The sequence below is a fragment of the Dermacentor albipictus genome, chromosome 1, assembly GCF_038994185.2.
Source record: "Dermacentor albipictus isolate Rhodes 1998 colony chromosome 1, USDA_Dalb.pri_finalv2, whole genome shotgun sequence".
NCBI lineage: Eukaryota > Metazoa > Arthropoda > Arachnida > Ixodida > Ixodidae > Dermacentor > Dermacentor albipictus.
The window spans coordinates 365134887-365150758 of record NC_091821.1 but is presented as its reverse complement, the minus strand read 5'-3'; the positions used below and the strand labels follow the sequence as shown (position 1 = coordinate 365150758).

The following is a 15872-nucleotide window of genomic DNA, read 5'->3' as shown; positions in this document are numbered from 1 at the left end:
AAGAACTGAACTATAATGAACAATCAACACTAAAACAAATAAATAGAGAGTAAGAACGTGTCAATATCGTTAGCCCTAAATTCACCCCCTCCCCTTCCTACGTTTCGCGCAGGGTCACGTCGCTCGCATTAGTAGGAACTGACCATGATCAGACCTGCTGGTGAAGCACAGAAAAAGAGAACATCTGCCGCAGAATTCAAACAGAGAAACGGTTTAATAATGCAGAAACATTAAAAAAAGTTCAGAAAGGTTTAGTGAACACGTAATTCGAACAGAGGACCTCCAGGTCACAAGCGCAATGCTAGCTTATCAACATTTCTCTATAGACAATCTATAAACCGAGAGTAGACAAAAAGAAATGGAAACTTTATCGACTCTCGTCTGTAGACAGTCACGAAGAATGAAGAGAAGAAATTGAGATTGTATCGACTTTCGTCTATAGGTAATCTATAGAGGGGAAATAGACAAAAAGAAACACTTTATCGACTTTCTTCTATAGACAGCCTATATAATTAGAGTAGACAAAAATAAATCAAAACATTATCGACTCTCGTCTATAGACAGTCTATAGACAGAGAAAGGACAAAAGTAAATAAAGACTGTATCGACTTTCGTCTACAGACATTCTATAGAGAAAAATAAACAAACACCTTATGGACTTTTTTCTATAGACCGGCTATAGAACGTCAGTACACAAGAAGAAATAGAAACCTTATGAACTTTCGTCTATAGACTTTGTATCAACAAAATACCAAATCTATAGAAAGCCAAGGTCGTCTATAAAAGGCATATAGACTTTCTATAGACAGTCTAAACTCATCTTTGTAAGGGTGGCGCGGCGCCACGTGAGCCGACCGGCGAGCAGGCTTATTGCGGAGTACTTATTTTCTGTCGCGTAGCGCAGCTCGGCTAAGGCCAAACGAAGCAAAGCAAACCCCCCTCCATTGTGCTGTAGTAGCTAGGGAAAGGCTGATTTTGAGAAGTAAAATTTCCCAGATTTCTCTCGCGCATCGCACGCATGAGCACGATGGTCGGGCGAACACGAGAAAGAAGGTCTCGTGCGACATCACCGAGTAAACGTGCTACGCGAAAGCTGTGCTTTCTAGCACCGTCTGGCGTTGGCCAAGTGCGACACCAGAAGCGTCAGCGGCGAATTGGCACAACCTGTCGTGTTCAGCACAAGTCCGGCTCAACAGATCTTAAAGTAGTACATACAGGTAAACCCATGAACTACGTAATCCAGACGGCAAATTGGACGTACACTTCCGTAATGTTTATCCTAATGAAGCTAATTACATTCATGACGCTCAGCCCATTTAGGAATGCTACCACCTGGCTTTAAAGACTTCAAATAAACTGTAGAAAAAGCCGCAATCGGCTGTACGTCGTCTCTGAAATGCAGCGGTAACTCTCAAAGTATTTTTCATTACTTTTGAAGTGAAACGTCTTTAATGTCGCTCAGGAAGGGGGGGGGGGGGCGCTTGCTAAAACCGCATGTAAAGAAAACATGCAAGAAAACATGCTATAGCATTATTGTTTGTATCATTAATTGCAACCGTAATATCCCCGTTTCTTACTTTGGTATCGTTGTGAAAAGAAAAGAAGCCATTACATGGTCATGGCTGTGTAGCGTGCACAAACAATGCTGTTGCTATGTAACGCATGAAGCAATAGAAGCTGGATTTAGCCTCACGCTGGACGTTTAGAGAGGCATAGCTCAGCAGAACGTGCGTCGATCCGAGCTGGAGGGGTCGCTTTTGCGTGAGCTCACTCAGCCATAGTAGGCATATGCGATCAAACTCAAACCTATACTCATCAGGAGTTATAGCTACGACCTATAGGTGCGCAATTTCGTTTTAATTTTACCCAAACACTCCCCGCACAACAAACGGGAGTCCTACGAATAGGAATCGAGCATGATTGCAAAATTAGACCGTGAAACGCATACTAGAGATAGAGAGACAAATAGGAAGCGGTAACGGAGGTTCATGAATGTTTCGCCCAGTTGGCTACCCCACACGTGGGGAAGGAGAAAGAAAAGTAAGCATTAAGAAGAGAAGGAGATAAAGAGTCATTGCGCACTGTTACGGTTGGCATCTAGCACGCCGTGCAAAAAGGATTTTCGCCCACCATGCCTCATCGAAACGAAGCGTGACTTCCCAATTCGCCATGTTCATTTCGAGTGTCTCCCGGTCTGGCGGAAGCCCAGCAGTACTTACAGGCCGCTTTTGTGAGTGTGTGCGACTTTAGAGGGACCCTTTCCCCAAACTGTCAAACTCTACAGGAGAACTTCCACGAACCAGCAACGCGCAAAAGAGAAGGACAAGCGCCTACAATTCCCGGAGGCTTGGTATAACCAGAGGTTTGGTATAACCAGAAGCTTGATATAACCATAGGCTTGGTATAAGCGGAGGCGGGGCCCTCTTTCCGCGAATCAGACTCTGTGCCTGTCACGGGACGTCGACGGAAGCAAGATCCCTCCCACGATTGTAGAGAGGCTATTTAAGGGACCCCGAAATGTGCCTTTCTGACACTTCATTTTCTTCTCTTCTTCTTTCACCTACCTAGCTATAATACATGTAAATTCCGCACTAGAAATCGTCTCTTCCTTGCTTGGTCGCCATGGTCTACTGGATGCCTGCAGCCCTCCGACAACGCCACGCTACCCAATAGTAACGTCGGTCGAGCTTCGACCGGCAGGCGTCGCTACAACTCGGCAGCAGTACGATACGCTACCCTCGAGTACGCCACAGCGCGCACTCGCAGATGAAAGTTCACTCACATATATGGTCACTCGTGATGAATGTTTACTCACAAGCGCTCATGTAGACCGGTGTCTTGAAAAAGCCCATTAGCACTTTGGTGACCTTGTGCATAATAGAGGCCTTCGGCCAGAATGCCAGCATCTTAGCTCCCGAAAACGGTCTGTCCATACACCGTCTCAGTGCACTACGGCTGAGTCCCTGACTCAGCCTACGAAATGCTCTCAGTTTTATTTGTGTGTGTGTGTGTGTGTGTGTGTGTGTGTGTGTGTGTGTGCGTGCGTGCGTGCGTGCGTGCGTGCGTGCGTGCGTGCGTGCGTGCGTGCGTGCGTGCGTGCGTGCGTGCGTGCGTGTCGATGAGTGACTTGCGTTTGTTTGATTCAGGCATGGTACAGGCATTGGACGAGTCGGTGGGGGTCGTGGTGGACGCCCTCTATAGGGCCGGCATGCTGAATGACACCATCATTGTGTTCAGCTCGGACAACGGTGCAGCTCTCTCTGGCGAAGACTTAAACGGCGGCAGCAGCTGGCCACTCCGTGGATACAAAACCACTCTCTGGGAAGGCGGGATACGCGCCCCGGCATTTATCTGGAGCACGCGACTCAGGAAGCGGCGTCGGGCTTCTCGTCAAATGATGCACATCGTCGACTGGTTGCCCACGCTCTACTCTGCTGCCGGTGAGCGCTCAGCCGAACATGTATAACACATGAGGCGATGTAATTTTGCAAGACTCGTCGACCCTTCTACGTGGATCGTTGACTTGACGAGAGCCAGCTATGTTTATATCAAAACCATAGCAAGACGATGGTGACGTATGCCGCTATTATTTGGCTATTTTATCCTGCCATCCTCGAACCCAGTGGCACGCTTGCCATGATGATCATCGAGATCGGTATTTACAAAACACTTGCCACGTAAGTGTCGTCCATGAGTGGTCATGACCGCGGCGATAGCTTCATTAACAAGCCGATCTATACAAGAAATTCTATGCGCTAAGCGCCAGCCTATGAAGAACTGCTCTTGCGGAGCAGGAGTTTAGTCATTACGGACTTTTTATGCATTAGAATGGAGAATGAAGGGTATGCACTTGAGCAACAAAATAACCAGAACAAAAAAAGCACTGAGAAACACTTTATTTGACACACAAGTTGCAAAATGAGGGGGAAGCAACCATAGTTGTTCCGTGTATTTCTCCACGTCCAAAACAAGTCGCAAGTAGCCAAATTTGGCGCCAGGGACACAGTAACAGTACGTTGGTCGATGGCCATAAAGAAATGCGCCACCTAAAGTGCTTCGTTGCCAGCATCAACGTAGGCAAGCGGTGCAAAAATGATTGCACAAACAAGGTTGCTCACGAACTAGCCAACCTCAGAAAAGGAAAACGCATAAAAACATATTTTCGTGACAAAAAAAGAATGGTGGGAAAGAATACCGCCACTAAATTAATTTATTCTTATGGCTCATATATATAGTTCACTGTAATGCCACAACCTGCAACATAGGCCTCGCACGCACCAGGTAACAGACGCTCTTATGGAATCGCTGCATCGTGCGCCTATCATAAGCTTGATTTTCGTTGTAGGGCCTTCCCGGTTCAGCGTGGTTATCTGCTTGTGGTGTGATGAGCGTGAACTCATGCGAAATGTAACGAAACGCGTCTTTTGTGGTCGCGCTTCCAGGTGGAAGCGTCTCGCGCCTGGGCCCAACGGATGGCGTCGACATGTGGCATGCGCTGTCGGAAGCCACCGCCTGGCCACGCCAGGAGATACTGCACAACATCGACCCGCAGACTGCTGCCATGGCGCTGAGAGTGGGCAGCTACAAGCTATTGGTTCAGACTCCCAGAAACAACAGCAAGGACAACCGCAACCCGGCAAAAGGCGCGGATCGACCACTGGACGACTTGGTGCGGCTACGCGCTGGTTCAAGGTACGCTTTGTTAACTTTTACCGTTAGAACGGCAGTGCATTTAACCGTTAAGCAAAACACATGTACACAGTGCTTTACCTGATTACAAATGAAACTTGTTTCATGAATTACTCCCTTCAATTGCAGCTAATGCTCATTAATTCACTTTTTGATATCACGTCTACAAAGCTGGCTTTTGTCGTTCCCGCGAGATGAAGCACCCTTTTTTTTCCTATACGTGACGAGGTCATTCTATATTTTAGGAGGTTTCTAGTTTGAAAACATTGAGATATTCATAAATGCGCTTCTTATTATCTGTGCTTTTCTCATGAACATTAAAAATAACTAGTTCCGAAAATCTTTACCATACACTCACCAAATACTAGCAAGCACTGAAAAGAGATATCAAAGATTTCTAGATTTGACGTGATAAAATGCGATTTCAAGAAATCTGAAGAAATTTATGTCATATCTATGGCTGTCACCTCGGCAGCTTGGTCTACAATGCAGAAGACTGTCATATGCGGGGAGAGGGGGGGGGGAGGCTCCCGTCGAAACTGTACTGTTCTAAGGAACAGTCAAAAATTTAAAAATGAAATACTAAAGGTTTGTTTAACACTGTGTATATCTTTCTGTAGAACATATAAACTGCAATTTTCTTTTGGCACTGATATCCAGTGAACAGGATGTTGAAGGGGTGTACTACCACCGCTTCTCCGTTCTTAGCCTGGCATGCCTAATAATCTAATTGCTCACCAAAATACAAAACGCAAGACTGCCATTTTATTGGGCACGTCAGACTTAATATCCAACTTGCTAGTATCATGCTGAAAAATCTGTATGATTGGATGTATTTTTCTTATTTTCCTCACAATATGTTTTCTTCTTTCTGGTAGCACTAAATAAGCGTAAAACAAGTAAAATGTCCAGTTGATTTCAGATAGATCAGGACAGCTGGAGCAAATTATCATAGTGACAATGCACATGACTAGTGTCGGGGCGTCGTTTGTGAGCGCTGTGATCGCCAGTAATTATCTCGTGCAACCCTTCCATACCACCTTTTGCATCACCTTCACAGTGGTGCTCACATAAATATGCAACGCGAGTACCGGAATAGCGTAATAAGGCTTCATTTGTGTGAAGAAAGGAAGCACATGCTATTAGACGTATTTACAGTTTTTATTGCTGCCATAAGCCAACATTTTCTGCTCCAGGTCTCAAATAATGGAATGAAATCTAAAAACGAACAAAGACAGCCTGCGGACAAAAGTTTATATGATGCCAACAGTTTTCTTCAAGAGTGTCAATTCTTTTTCTCATTGTTATCGATAAAAAATTATTGCTAAGATAGGTTAGTTCTCCAAGCCTCGGTGGTCATTGAATGCAGATATACGAGTGCGTGAGCACGAGGTGGCATAACTTCAGTTGGCGCAGTCAATGCTTTATGCCACTTAGTTTTTCTTGCAGCCTGACTTTCTATAGCTTTACTAGTTTTGCCATCTGCGTTAAACAGGAGACCAATAAATGCTGGCCTTTAAGAGCAGACGCAATGAAGCTGCAATCGTTCACTACCAATACAAAGACGGAAAGAAAGAGAAAAGCAAGAGGCAGGGAGGTTAACCTGAATAACGTCTGGTAGGCTACCCTACACCGGGATAATGGGAAAGGGGAAAACAAGAAGAAAATTAGCGGTGAGTTCGGTGACGCGTGTGGGCTAATAGTAATTGTACTTATAGACGTTCACACAAGCCCATCGTCCTCAAGAAGCACAAAAATGCCTTCACCGCTTTGTGGGCCCAACCGCAGGGCTGCAAAGGTGTTAAGGCCACTTTACGGTCCCCTCCGCCACGAAACTGACAGGAACTGGACGCGGGAGGCGACAGTGTACTGCGGGCCTGCTGCCGGCGTGACACCACCGGGGAAATCTCCCTACCTGTTCGACATTGAGCGGGACCCCTGCGAGACTCGCAACCTGGCCGCATCACACAAAAGGGTGAGTGCTTTATGACAAGGTGTTTTTGAGCACAATCAAGTGAGGAAACAAGAAATAAAATGTTTCCGCGGGCTTGCTACGGCTCAGAAACGTCTGTTTAGGCAGTGCGAAACCGGGACCATCCGCACCCACTTCTAAAGCAACCTGCCTAGGCCTTTTCAGATAAAAATTTAGGTATTTAGTGAAAAAATGATACCGCACGTACACGCCACAAAATAACGAGCAAGCAATGACAAGATTCACTGTGTGGTTCATGAATATCATGGGTGTTTAACTTTCAGTAAAGCTGTTGAGGTTGCCAATTTGGCAAACAGCGGCAGGTGTAGGTTAGTCAATATTTCGGTACGCCCTCTTGTACCACCATTTATAATATTCGTCGAAGGCTAAATATCCCTGGAAGTTTATATGTTCGGTGTTCTTGTTTTCTCAAGACACAAGCGTATTTGGCTTGAAAATAATGAAACCCGCGTGTGGGCACCCTGTCGCTGTCCCTTTCGAGTAAGGACGTCGCCCGTCCGACTACCAAAGAGATGCTAGCAAGAATAACTATTTGGTTACAATACCTCTAGAACGTCTTACTTTCTGCGTCTGTCATTGAGTTCATTGTGCTTCTACAACCAATTTTCCATAAACTTGTATGTGGCGGCACTCCTGCTTTAAGCGAGGATGTCCAGGTATGTAGCTGTAACATCAAGACAGAATGAAAAGACTGGTAGGGACTTCAATGAGCGTGGACAGTTCCACGAGTTTTACATTTCCGGGACTGTCTCACCCAGCATAGGCGGAGGTATTCGGGCCTTGGGGAAAGCATCAAATAGCTCAACTTTCCTACTCAGGTTTAAAAAATGTCACACACATTTGTTTGGAAATACTGCTGCCGGTAGGCGACCTTTCCCAAGTTTGTCCTGTATGGCGCATTTTTTTCCGCGCGAAAGAGGGCTCACGTGCTGACCCGTATGTGGTGGGCGTTCTGGTGAGCGTTTAAACGAGTTAATATTACAATGCAACCATAGTTTCACTGCAAATTTATGATGTGGTCACAAAAAAATGTGCAAAGTATTACATCAAACAGCAGTCTCTTCAAAATGCGTGACACCTTGTGCACAAGTCCTGCGCGTAGTATAAATGTCTCCTGATCGCCTGTCATCATCATCAACACCATCATCATCAGCCTGTTTTATGTCCACTACAGTACGAAGCCCGCTACCTGCGATCTCCAATTACCCCTGTCCTGCGCCAACCGATTCCAACTAGCGCCCCCGATTTTCCTAATTTCGTCGCTCCACCTAGTCTTCTGTCGTCCTCGATTGCGTTTTCCTTCTCTTGGCACCCATTCTGCAACCCTAATGGTCCACCCATTATCTAACCGGTGCATTGCATGACCTGCCCAGCTCCATATTTTCTCTTGATGTTAATTAGAATATTGTCTATAGCCGTTTGCTCTCTCATCCAAACCGCTCTCTTTCTGTCTCTTAACGTTACGCCTAGAAATCTTCGTTCCATCGCTCTTTGCGCGGCCCTTTACTTGTTCTCAAGCTTCTTTGTCAGTCTCCGAGGCTCTGCCCCATATGTCAGAACTGGTAAAATGCACTGGTTGTACACCTTCCTTTTCAATGATAATGGTAAGCTTCAAGTCATGAGCTGACAATCTCTGCCGTATGCGATCCAACCCATTTTTTATTCTTCTGTGAATTTCCATCTCATGATCAGGGTTCCTTGTAATTAATTGGCCTAGGTAAACGTACGCCTTCACAGACTCAAGAAGCCGACTAGCGATCCTGAACTCGTGTTCCTTAGTGCGGCTATTTCTGATTCTCTTTGTCTTCTGCCATATTAACCTTCAATCCCACTCTTACACTCTTTGTTAGAGTTCTCAATCATTTGTTGTAACTCGTCTGCATTGTTGCTGAATAGAACAATGTCATCGGCGAACCGAAGGTTGCTGAGATATCCGCTGTCGATCTTCCCTCCGAAAATCATGTCTCACGCCGAAAATCATGTCTTGCCCAATCTCTTAAAACCTTTCAAGCTACCACTTCACGGCCGTGGCATGCAGCTCCGGACATTGACACTGCACTCGCCTGTAGCGGGTCAGCACTTTTTTCTTGAAACTGACCAAAGCAATACTGCGCCTGTTGTATGTTATTCTATAGGTCGGTAGAAGTGCGGGAATCTATGGTTCCTCTTCCTAACTGTGCCTACTGCTCTATTCTCAATGCAGCTCCCTTTCCATGGATATTTGAAAAAAAAACGAGGGTCCCTGTTTTCTCCTGTTTTGACTGAGCACATGTGGTGAGCGAGTTGGTTGTACATGATTACAACGAAGGCGCCAAATAAAACAACGGACGAAGAAAGGCGACACGGGACAACCAAGTAGGCGCGCTAACACTGTTGTTAGTGCGCCTACGTGGTTGTCCCGTGTCGCCTTCCTTCGTCTATCGTTTTATTTGGCGCCTTCGTTGTAATCCTCTTTTGAGCTCAACTCACAGCTTGGTGCTCGTGTAACCAGTTCTCCCAGTAATATTCACTTTCTTTTATATTCTGACGGTCCAGCATCTCCTGGAAACATCCGCGAAGGCGCCTATTAGTATATCGTTCCTAGTACGAATTTCCAAGTTGCGACAAAAGCACCTGGCAATAATGAACCTTATTTTCTATTTTACAGGAATTGCTGCCACATGCCGCACTAGGCTAAAGAACAAATGTTGTTCTTCTATTGCGGTCATGTGACATAATAGGAAAATTTTAGTTGGGTGAGACGAAGACAGCCTCCACAATTGCTGAAGTTGCGGCGCAACGGCCTTTCTTGTTTTGGGTTACGACGGACAAACGGACAGACTGACAGCGTTTAAGACTGCTGGCTGCCTACAGGGCGACAGTCGTGGCCCAGCGGGATATAGGGCGCCCGGCTGAGCTGCGGGACGTACGTGGTTCGAGCCACGCCGCCAGCCACCGACTAATTGATACGACGGGTATAAATAGCTTTAGGCTTTTTAGAGGTGTGCTGCCTGGAAGAGTTTTCACACAAACAGCTACGTTTAAGTTTTCAAGAACGTAAATAGACAAACAATAAACTCTCAGGAAACGTCTGTGCCTAGGATTTTCCCACGTTCAGGCCATATAGCCTGTATAAGGAAGTATAGAATCATGGCTCCCATGTCACGTCGTGTAAATTCCACGATAACTTTTCGTTCTCTTTTCTCCTGTCAGGTGCTGCGCTCTCTCTACAAGAAGCTGAGCGCCTACATGCAGCAAATGGTACCTCCACGGACACAACCGGTGGACCCACGTTCGTATCCGGAGAACTTCGGCGGTGTCTGGTCTCCCTGGCTTGATTAGAAACTCGGTCAACTATGCGCAACGTTTCGAGATTTCCCACGCGACGACATACCCGGGAGATGCGTAGCGTGACACGTGCTTTTTTTTTTACAATAACCTGCTATACTCATGAAATACCGCCGCCCGCACCAGGAACGAAGACTAGTCAAGGCGAGAACACTGGCGATATGTTCAAACACCAGACGTAGCTCCAACACCAGCTCAACCAGACGTACGCGTTCCAATGCGTCCGCACGCGCCGCACCACGCCTGGGCGCGTACGGCGTCAGGCGCGGAGGCTGTTTCGCGTGTCGGCGCGCGGCGGCGTGGAGACCTACAACCGCTAGGATTTTTGCGCCCGCGCCGGAAGCTGCCGCTCGCGTCAGTAGCATGACGCACCTCACATGACCACGGCAAGCCAACGTCACTTCCGGAACGACTCTTTGGGCAACGTTCAGGCAAGCCCGGGTGGGGTGGCTAGAATGGGAGGTGTCAGCATCGGCTGGGCTGCGCCGCGTATGGCGGTGCGGCATTTTTTCATGACAGCGACAGGTGGCGCACTCGTCGTCTCCGAGATGCCTAGCGTGATGTGTTTGAGCAAACTCTCGGGCTCCAAGCGCGCGTCGTGAAGTCTGTGGTTGAGTTAGCTTCGCCTTCCCCGCTTTTGTTTGCTCGTCATAAGGAGTTCTGAGTAGCCTTCTTGACCCACACCACCGGAAACATTTGGTCGGTATGCAAAGTAAACTGGATGATCTCCTGGATGTGGGCCACCTAAATGAAGTTCACGAAATGGTAAAGGATTGTGATGCGATGCCAGATCATCGCGAAATGGTGAGATTAAATAGCGACTCTCGCATACCCTACTACGTTAGCGGGTATGTTAGCAGGAAAATGCTAATGAGAACAAAGTGCGAAGAGTGTTCTCCAGCTGTTGCTTCAAGCGAAAGACTCGCGCCTGCTTCCGGAAGAGTCGTGCCTTACCAACCACATGGATAGAGGTGGCTTTACCCATCTCAAGCACTAAAAGACTTGGTTGCTGCGATGGAAGATGCCTTCACGCATTGTTTCAGCTTGAACAAGTTGAAAGCTGACAGCATCATGGGCCTTATTTTCTGCCAGTCAATAAATAAGCTGGATGTGGTTGGCTCTGCGCAGCATAGCGTAGAAATCACCAACCAAGTTATACGGCTTTTTGTCATCACGAGGTTGCACGTCCTTGTCGCAGGAGAGAACGCATCGAAGCAAGGGAAGCGAGAAAAAATGAAGTACCTCAAGTTAAGGCGCACAACATAACTGCATAATTGCAAAGTTTATATCAGCAAGACCAACATAAAGCGTTTATAATGTAAAACATGAATTGTTCCCATCACATTGTATGCACAGAAATATCTGCATATCTGAACAGAATTTCCCACCCGACAAATTATTGTTTGCACTGCACCTCGTTCACCGTTTCTGGGTATATAACTCCATTATATATTGGATTTGCGCTCCATTTCGTGTCATATTGTTTGTTTGAGAGCTAACAACCATGTATATAGAGTCGTATGTATTATCTTATTAACAGTAAATATTCTTTTGTTTTTGTAAGGCATTTTTGGCGTTATCTGAGGGGTACTGAATAGGCGAACTTAGTTTTTGCAGGTTTCTAATATTGGAAACCAAATTTCATTTAGCGCTCTCACCATGCTGAGTTTTGACCATTGGTGCCTACAGTTCTACCTTTCACTGCAAAAATTTAAAAAAACTTGAAAAAATCATGTTTCACTCGAGCGGCCCGTTTCAACTGATGAGGCGCGCACCAACTAGTAGACGATTAGGACAAGCGCCTGTAGCTCAAGACACTAATAAAGTCATGTCAAACAAAACTTCATAGGGCACCCCATAATAGTCCCTTGAATTGTAAAAGCGGCACTGGCAAACTGCAAACAACCGCCTACTGCGGAAGCTTTCTCTGTTTGATGCAATTATGAGTTTCACAAGTGTTGCAATGAGCGCGAAGCTACAGCGCGGCGATAAAATGACGAACATTTAGTACATAGTACGTTAGGCCAGCTGCAGTGATAAAGCCGCCTAGCCTTTAAGATGACTTTCCGATGCGCGTTTTGCGCCCCAACAAGCCGCGGAGCGAGAAAGCACTTCACAGCGGAACCAAATAACCGCAGCGTACGGGAGGCATCTCGGAGCCGACAGCAGCGCCGCCGCATCGTCCTGAAAAATGCTGCCTCTCCGGCACTCCGATGCCGACACCTCCATAGAGTTTCCTACAAGAATAAATTTTTTGTAGGAAACTCTATGGACACCTCCCCCTCTAGCCACCATAGCCCGGGCCATAGAGTTTCCTACAAATATTGTAGGAAACTCTATGGCCCGGGCAAGCTGCTTCAGTACCTGGTGATGCTATGCCGATGCTGCTGCAGGTTTCGCCGGGCTCACAATACTCATATTAGGTCACAGTTGAGCTGAATGACCCACAATGAATCGTAAAATACGTTTCTGAAATATAAAAACAAATTTTAAGCTAAAATTATAGTGTTTTCTTGCAATATGTAACACATTGCTTGACGTGGCCGTTAAGCGAAGGCTAGGCTGCCTTGAACATCGCAAGCTAGCAACACTGCGCCGCCGCAACGAGACGCGCGGCTACGCGCGGCAACTCGTGCATCGTTTGGGTGCGCGCCCTCTTCCTCCGTCGGGCGCGACGCGACGTCGAGTCAGCGCGGCGTGTGCGGACGCATTGGAACGCGTACGTCTGGTTGAGCCTTAATGTTGCACGTGTGCTGACGTGTTCCTTCAGCCATCTGTGACACTGTCTCTTCCACGTGGTTCGCGCTGCATTTCAGAGGTATGCAACACCGACTCACCTTCCATTCTGTGTGCCTGAGTATTTCAGTTCATGACAAACGTTTATATTTCTTCGCAATAAAGCTGTCCCCTCTGCATATTTATTTATTTATTTATTTATTTATTTATTCATTCATTTATTTATTTAGTTATTTGCGATATTGTCGCTCCCTACTCAATACCAGCACAAGTGATTTTCTCGAAAGTACTTTTGGCTATAGTCACTGGAAACTAACTTTGGCTCTTATAAGATAAAATTAGGTTTCAAGAGCCTAACATCAGCAAAGCTACGAATATATAAAAAAACGAATAGAGAAATAGAATATCAGAGAAAAATAGAGAGCATGAAAGAGTAAAAGAGAGAAAGAAAGACTAATGGAATTTTGATGCTGGCACTGGTGCAGGAGTACGAAGATGCGGCTGTCGCAAGAAATCTTGACATGTCGTGGTTGGCTTGTCACTTCATTTCGTGTAAACACGTAAAGGAAACAACACTACCGAGTAAGATTCAGAGAAGCATCTTTGTCCGATGGGACTGACTATTTGTCCATTTGCTAGAAAAGAAATAGCCATGTAGGACTCTTACTATGTTTCGATCAGAAAATAAACAAAGAGCGAGGACAAATTCTAAACTGCGTTCTTCATAAGAATAAGTCACAACCAAAGGACGCGTATTTTACAGTCAATGTAACAGTGCTTGGTATCAGCCTGGTAAATGAAACCTTCGGGACTCAAATGCAATGACAGCGAGGCAGCAATGCCAGCACCAAGCTACACTGACAGAATTTGTGTACATCTTTCGGTGATATTAGTAATTCTATGGGCATTGGTGCCTTCGCTCTAGTCTTGCTGACATCAAGACTATCTTGTATGCGTTTCGCTCAAAAAAAAGTTTCCGTTCAGACTTTTTCATTGGTCTGCTCGTTGGCCGGATGTCATAGTTGACTTCTTGCAGCTGATTAGCATTGCTGATTCGTATTTGCGTAATGTTCTGATAAAGCATACGGCAAAGGGCAGATTCTCAAGAAAAATTGATTCGGCGTCCAGAATAATACTGAAGTCGCGCGCGCTCACGTGTAGGCATGCGGTAATATCTTAGCTCGCAGACGCAAAGAAAGCATTTATATGTATATCACCACTGCTGGTTACACCCACCGGTTATAAAAAAGTCATAGTTTCAAAAGCAAAGCCTATTTAGCGGTCATCCTTTGATAGTTAAAACAATCTCTTTTCTTGTTGGCCTTGAGTAGTTCGACGTGCCTCGGATAATTTCAAACATACTTAATCACTCGCATTGAGCAAAAAAAGTCGGCAGCGTACCAGGCGCAATAATACGCCGATGGTATTATTTCTTATTTGCTGTTGGTCATACTGCGTCATCAGATGGCGTTTTTAAAAACACATGTAGCAAAGCGTGTTTTATGCAAGAAAGTTAAATCAGATAAGCTGAAAAAAAAACAGACAGCTAAGCTCGCCTCTGTTATTGAACGGTTCTGGCGTCATTTAAAAAAGCCACACCGTCTTATCTTGCTCGACTAAAGGATGATATATTGTGATGTTCCCTGGGGCGCTATAACGTAAAACTATTCCAAAGTTTTCTATTCCAATTCTGCTATCAGCCCTCCGCGATTGGTCAAAAACTTTTTTCGACCACCCCCCATTTCACCTGTCTGTCACCTGACGTACAAAAACCGCAATACCTCCCCATCTGATATGATGTGTGCACACTGATTATGCATGATTTGACAGAAAAAAGAAAAACAGTTATTTCTGATTCGACCCCTTTTCGACATTAGCCCTCGGCTATTGGTAAAAAGTTTTCGGGCTGCACCCACTTCACCTGCCTGTCACACGACGTCACAAAACTGCACGAACTCACCGCGTCAAAGTGACGTGTACGCGATAAAGATGCATTAATATGCCGAACAAAACTGAATTTTTTTCGGAATAGCCGCAGGCTGCCCCGTTCCGAAAGGAATAAAAGATAGCTGCCGCCGATCGCTGAGACGCTGGCTACTCATACCTGCTGGAGAGCATGGGTGTATTTGCGTACAATAAAACTTCTTGCGTGACCGTGTAACGTTTTTAAGCACTTTCGACACGTTTACTACCTCATTCTAACAACTCTTCTTTGCTGAGGGACAATTTTAGCGTCATTCTTAAGCTTCCGTTGCATTCCGCCGCGATTTTCGACCAGCCACCACAATCTAAGTAAGGGAAAGCCGACCAATCGCAGACGCCGGCACCACCCTCTTCATCCGGTTATCGGTTTTCAGTGCACTAGCTCTGCCCCAGTGAATCCCTCTCCACTTGAGCGTTCTCCTCGCCTCTTGTCAGCCAATTAGATACAACAAGCCGCTCAGTGCAGGCAATGTTATTCGTTTTTCAAGCAAACAAAAGGGACCTCCTATGAACGAGGAGAGCGTTTGATTGGTCTCTTCAGACAACCCTATGGGTGACCGCCCGGTGCTTGCGTCGGTGGTTACGCAAATTTGACGTCAGGAAATTGGAATAGAAACATATTGGAATAGTTTTACGTTATAGGGCCCCTGTACTGCATTTAAGCTACATATTGGTAAAACTAGAATAGCATGTGAGAAACTTTGGCCAAATGGACTTAGCACTGACAATATGGTCATTTGGTAACCACTGTTTCAGTGGCCATGCTCTGACGATTCAAAAGAACGCCTGTGAAGACTCATAATCGAAGCGACATCAAGAGCAACTACAGCTCGAAACGTTTGTGTCCAAATACATGCGATGTGCGTAACGCACTGATTAGGCAGTCTCTCAGTCAACTCAAATAAAGGTGATCTATTTTGATGCGAATTCTCGTCAGCACTGAAAGGTGACTTTCTCCTTAAGTCCTCAAATTTTTGCAATAAGGTAATAAAAAGATACCAAATCATCAATTTCACAATTATTTTACATGACAAAAAATGGTGGTGCTTTCATCATTTAGATATGATTGGCGACATTATGGCGATTAACAATACTTCCTATGAAGAGTGTGTAAATGCGAATGATGCGTTTTGTATGGTTTGAT

The 15872-nt window shown here is 45.8% G+C and overlaps 1 protein-coding gene across 1 annotated transcript in view; it reads left to right on the top strand.

Moving 5' to 3' along the window:
* Positions 1–12926, top strand: part of LOC135906974 (arylsulfatase B-like) — a 34325-nt gene extending 21399 nt beyond the window's left edge. The window contains exons 7-10 of the mRNA XM_065438622.2: positions 3147–3440; positions 4443–4692; positions 6478–6664; positions 9875–12926. Of these exons, the coding sequence (XP_065294694.1) occupies positions 3147–3440; positions 4443–4692; positions 6478–6664; positions 9875–10003 (860 nt within the window). The 3' untranslated portion in view covers positions 10004–12926. The remainder of the gene's footprint in view (positions 1–3146; positions 3441–4442; positions 4693–6477; positions 6665–9874) is intronic.
* Positions 12927–15872: the final 2946 nt, after the last annotated feature.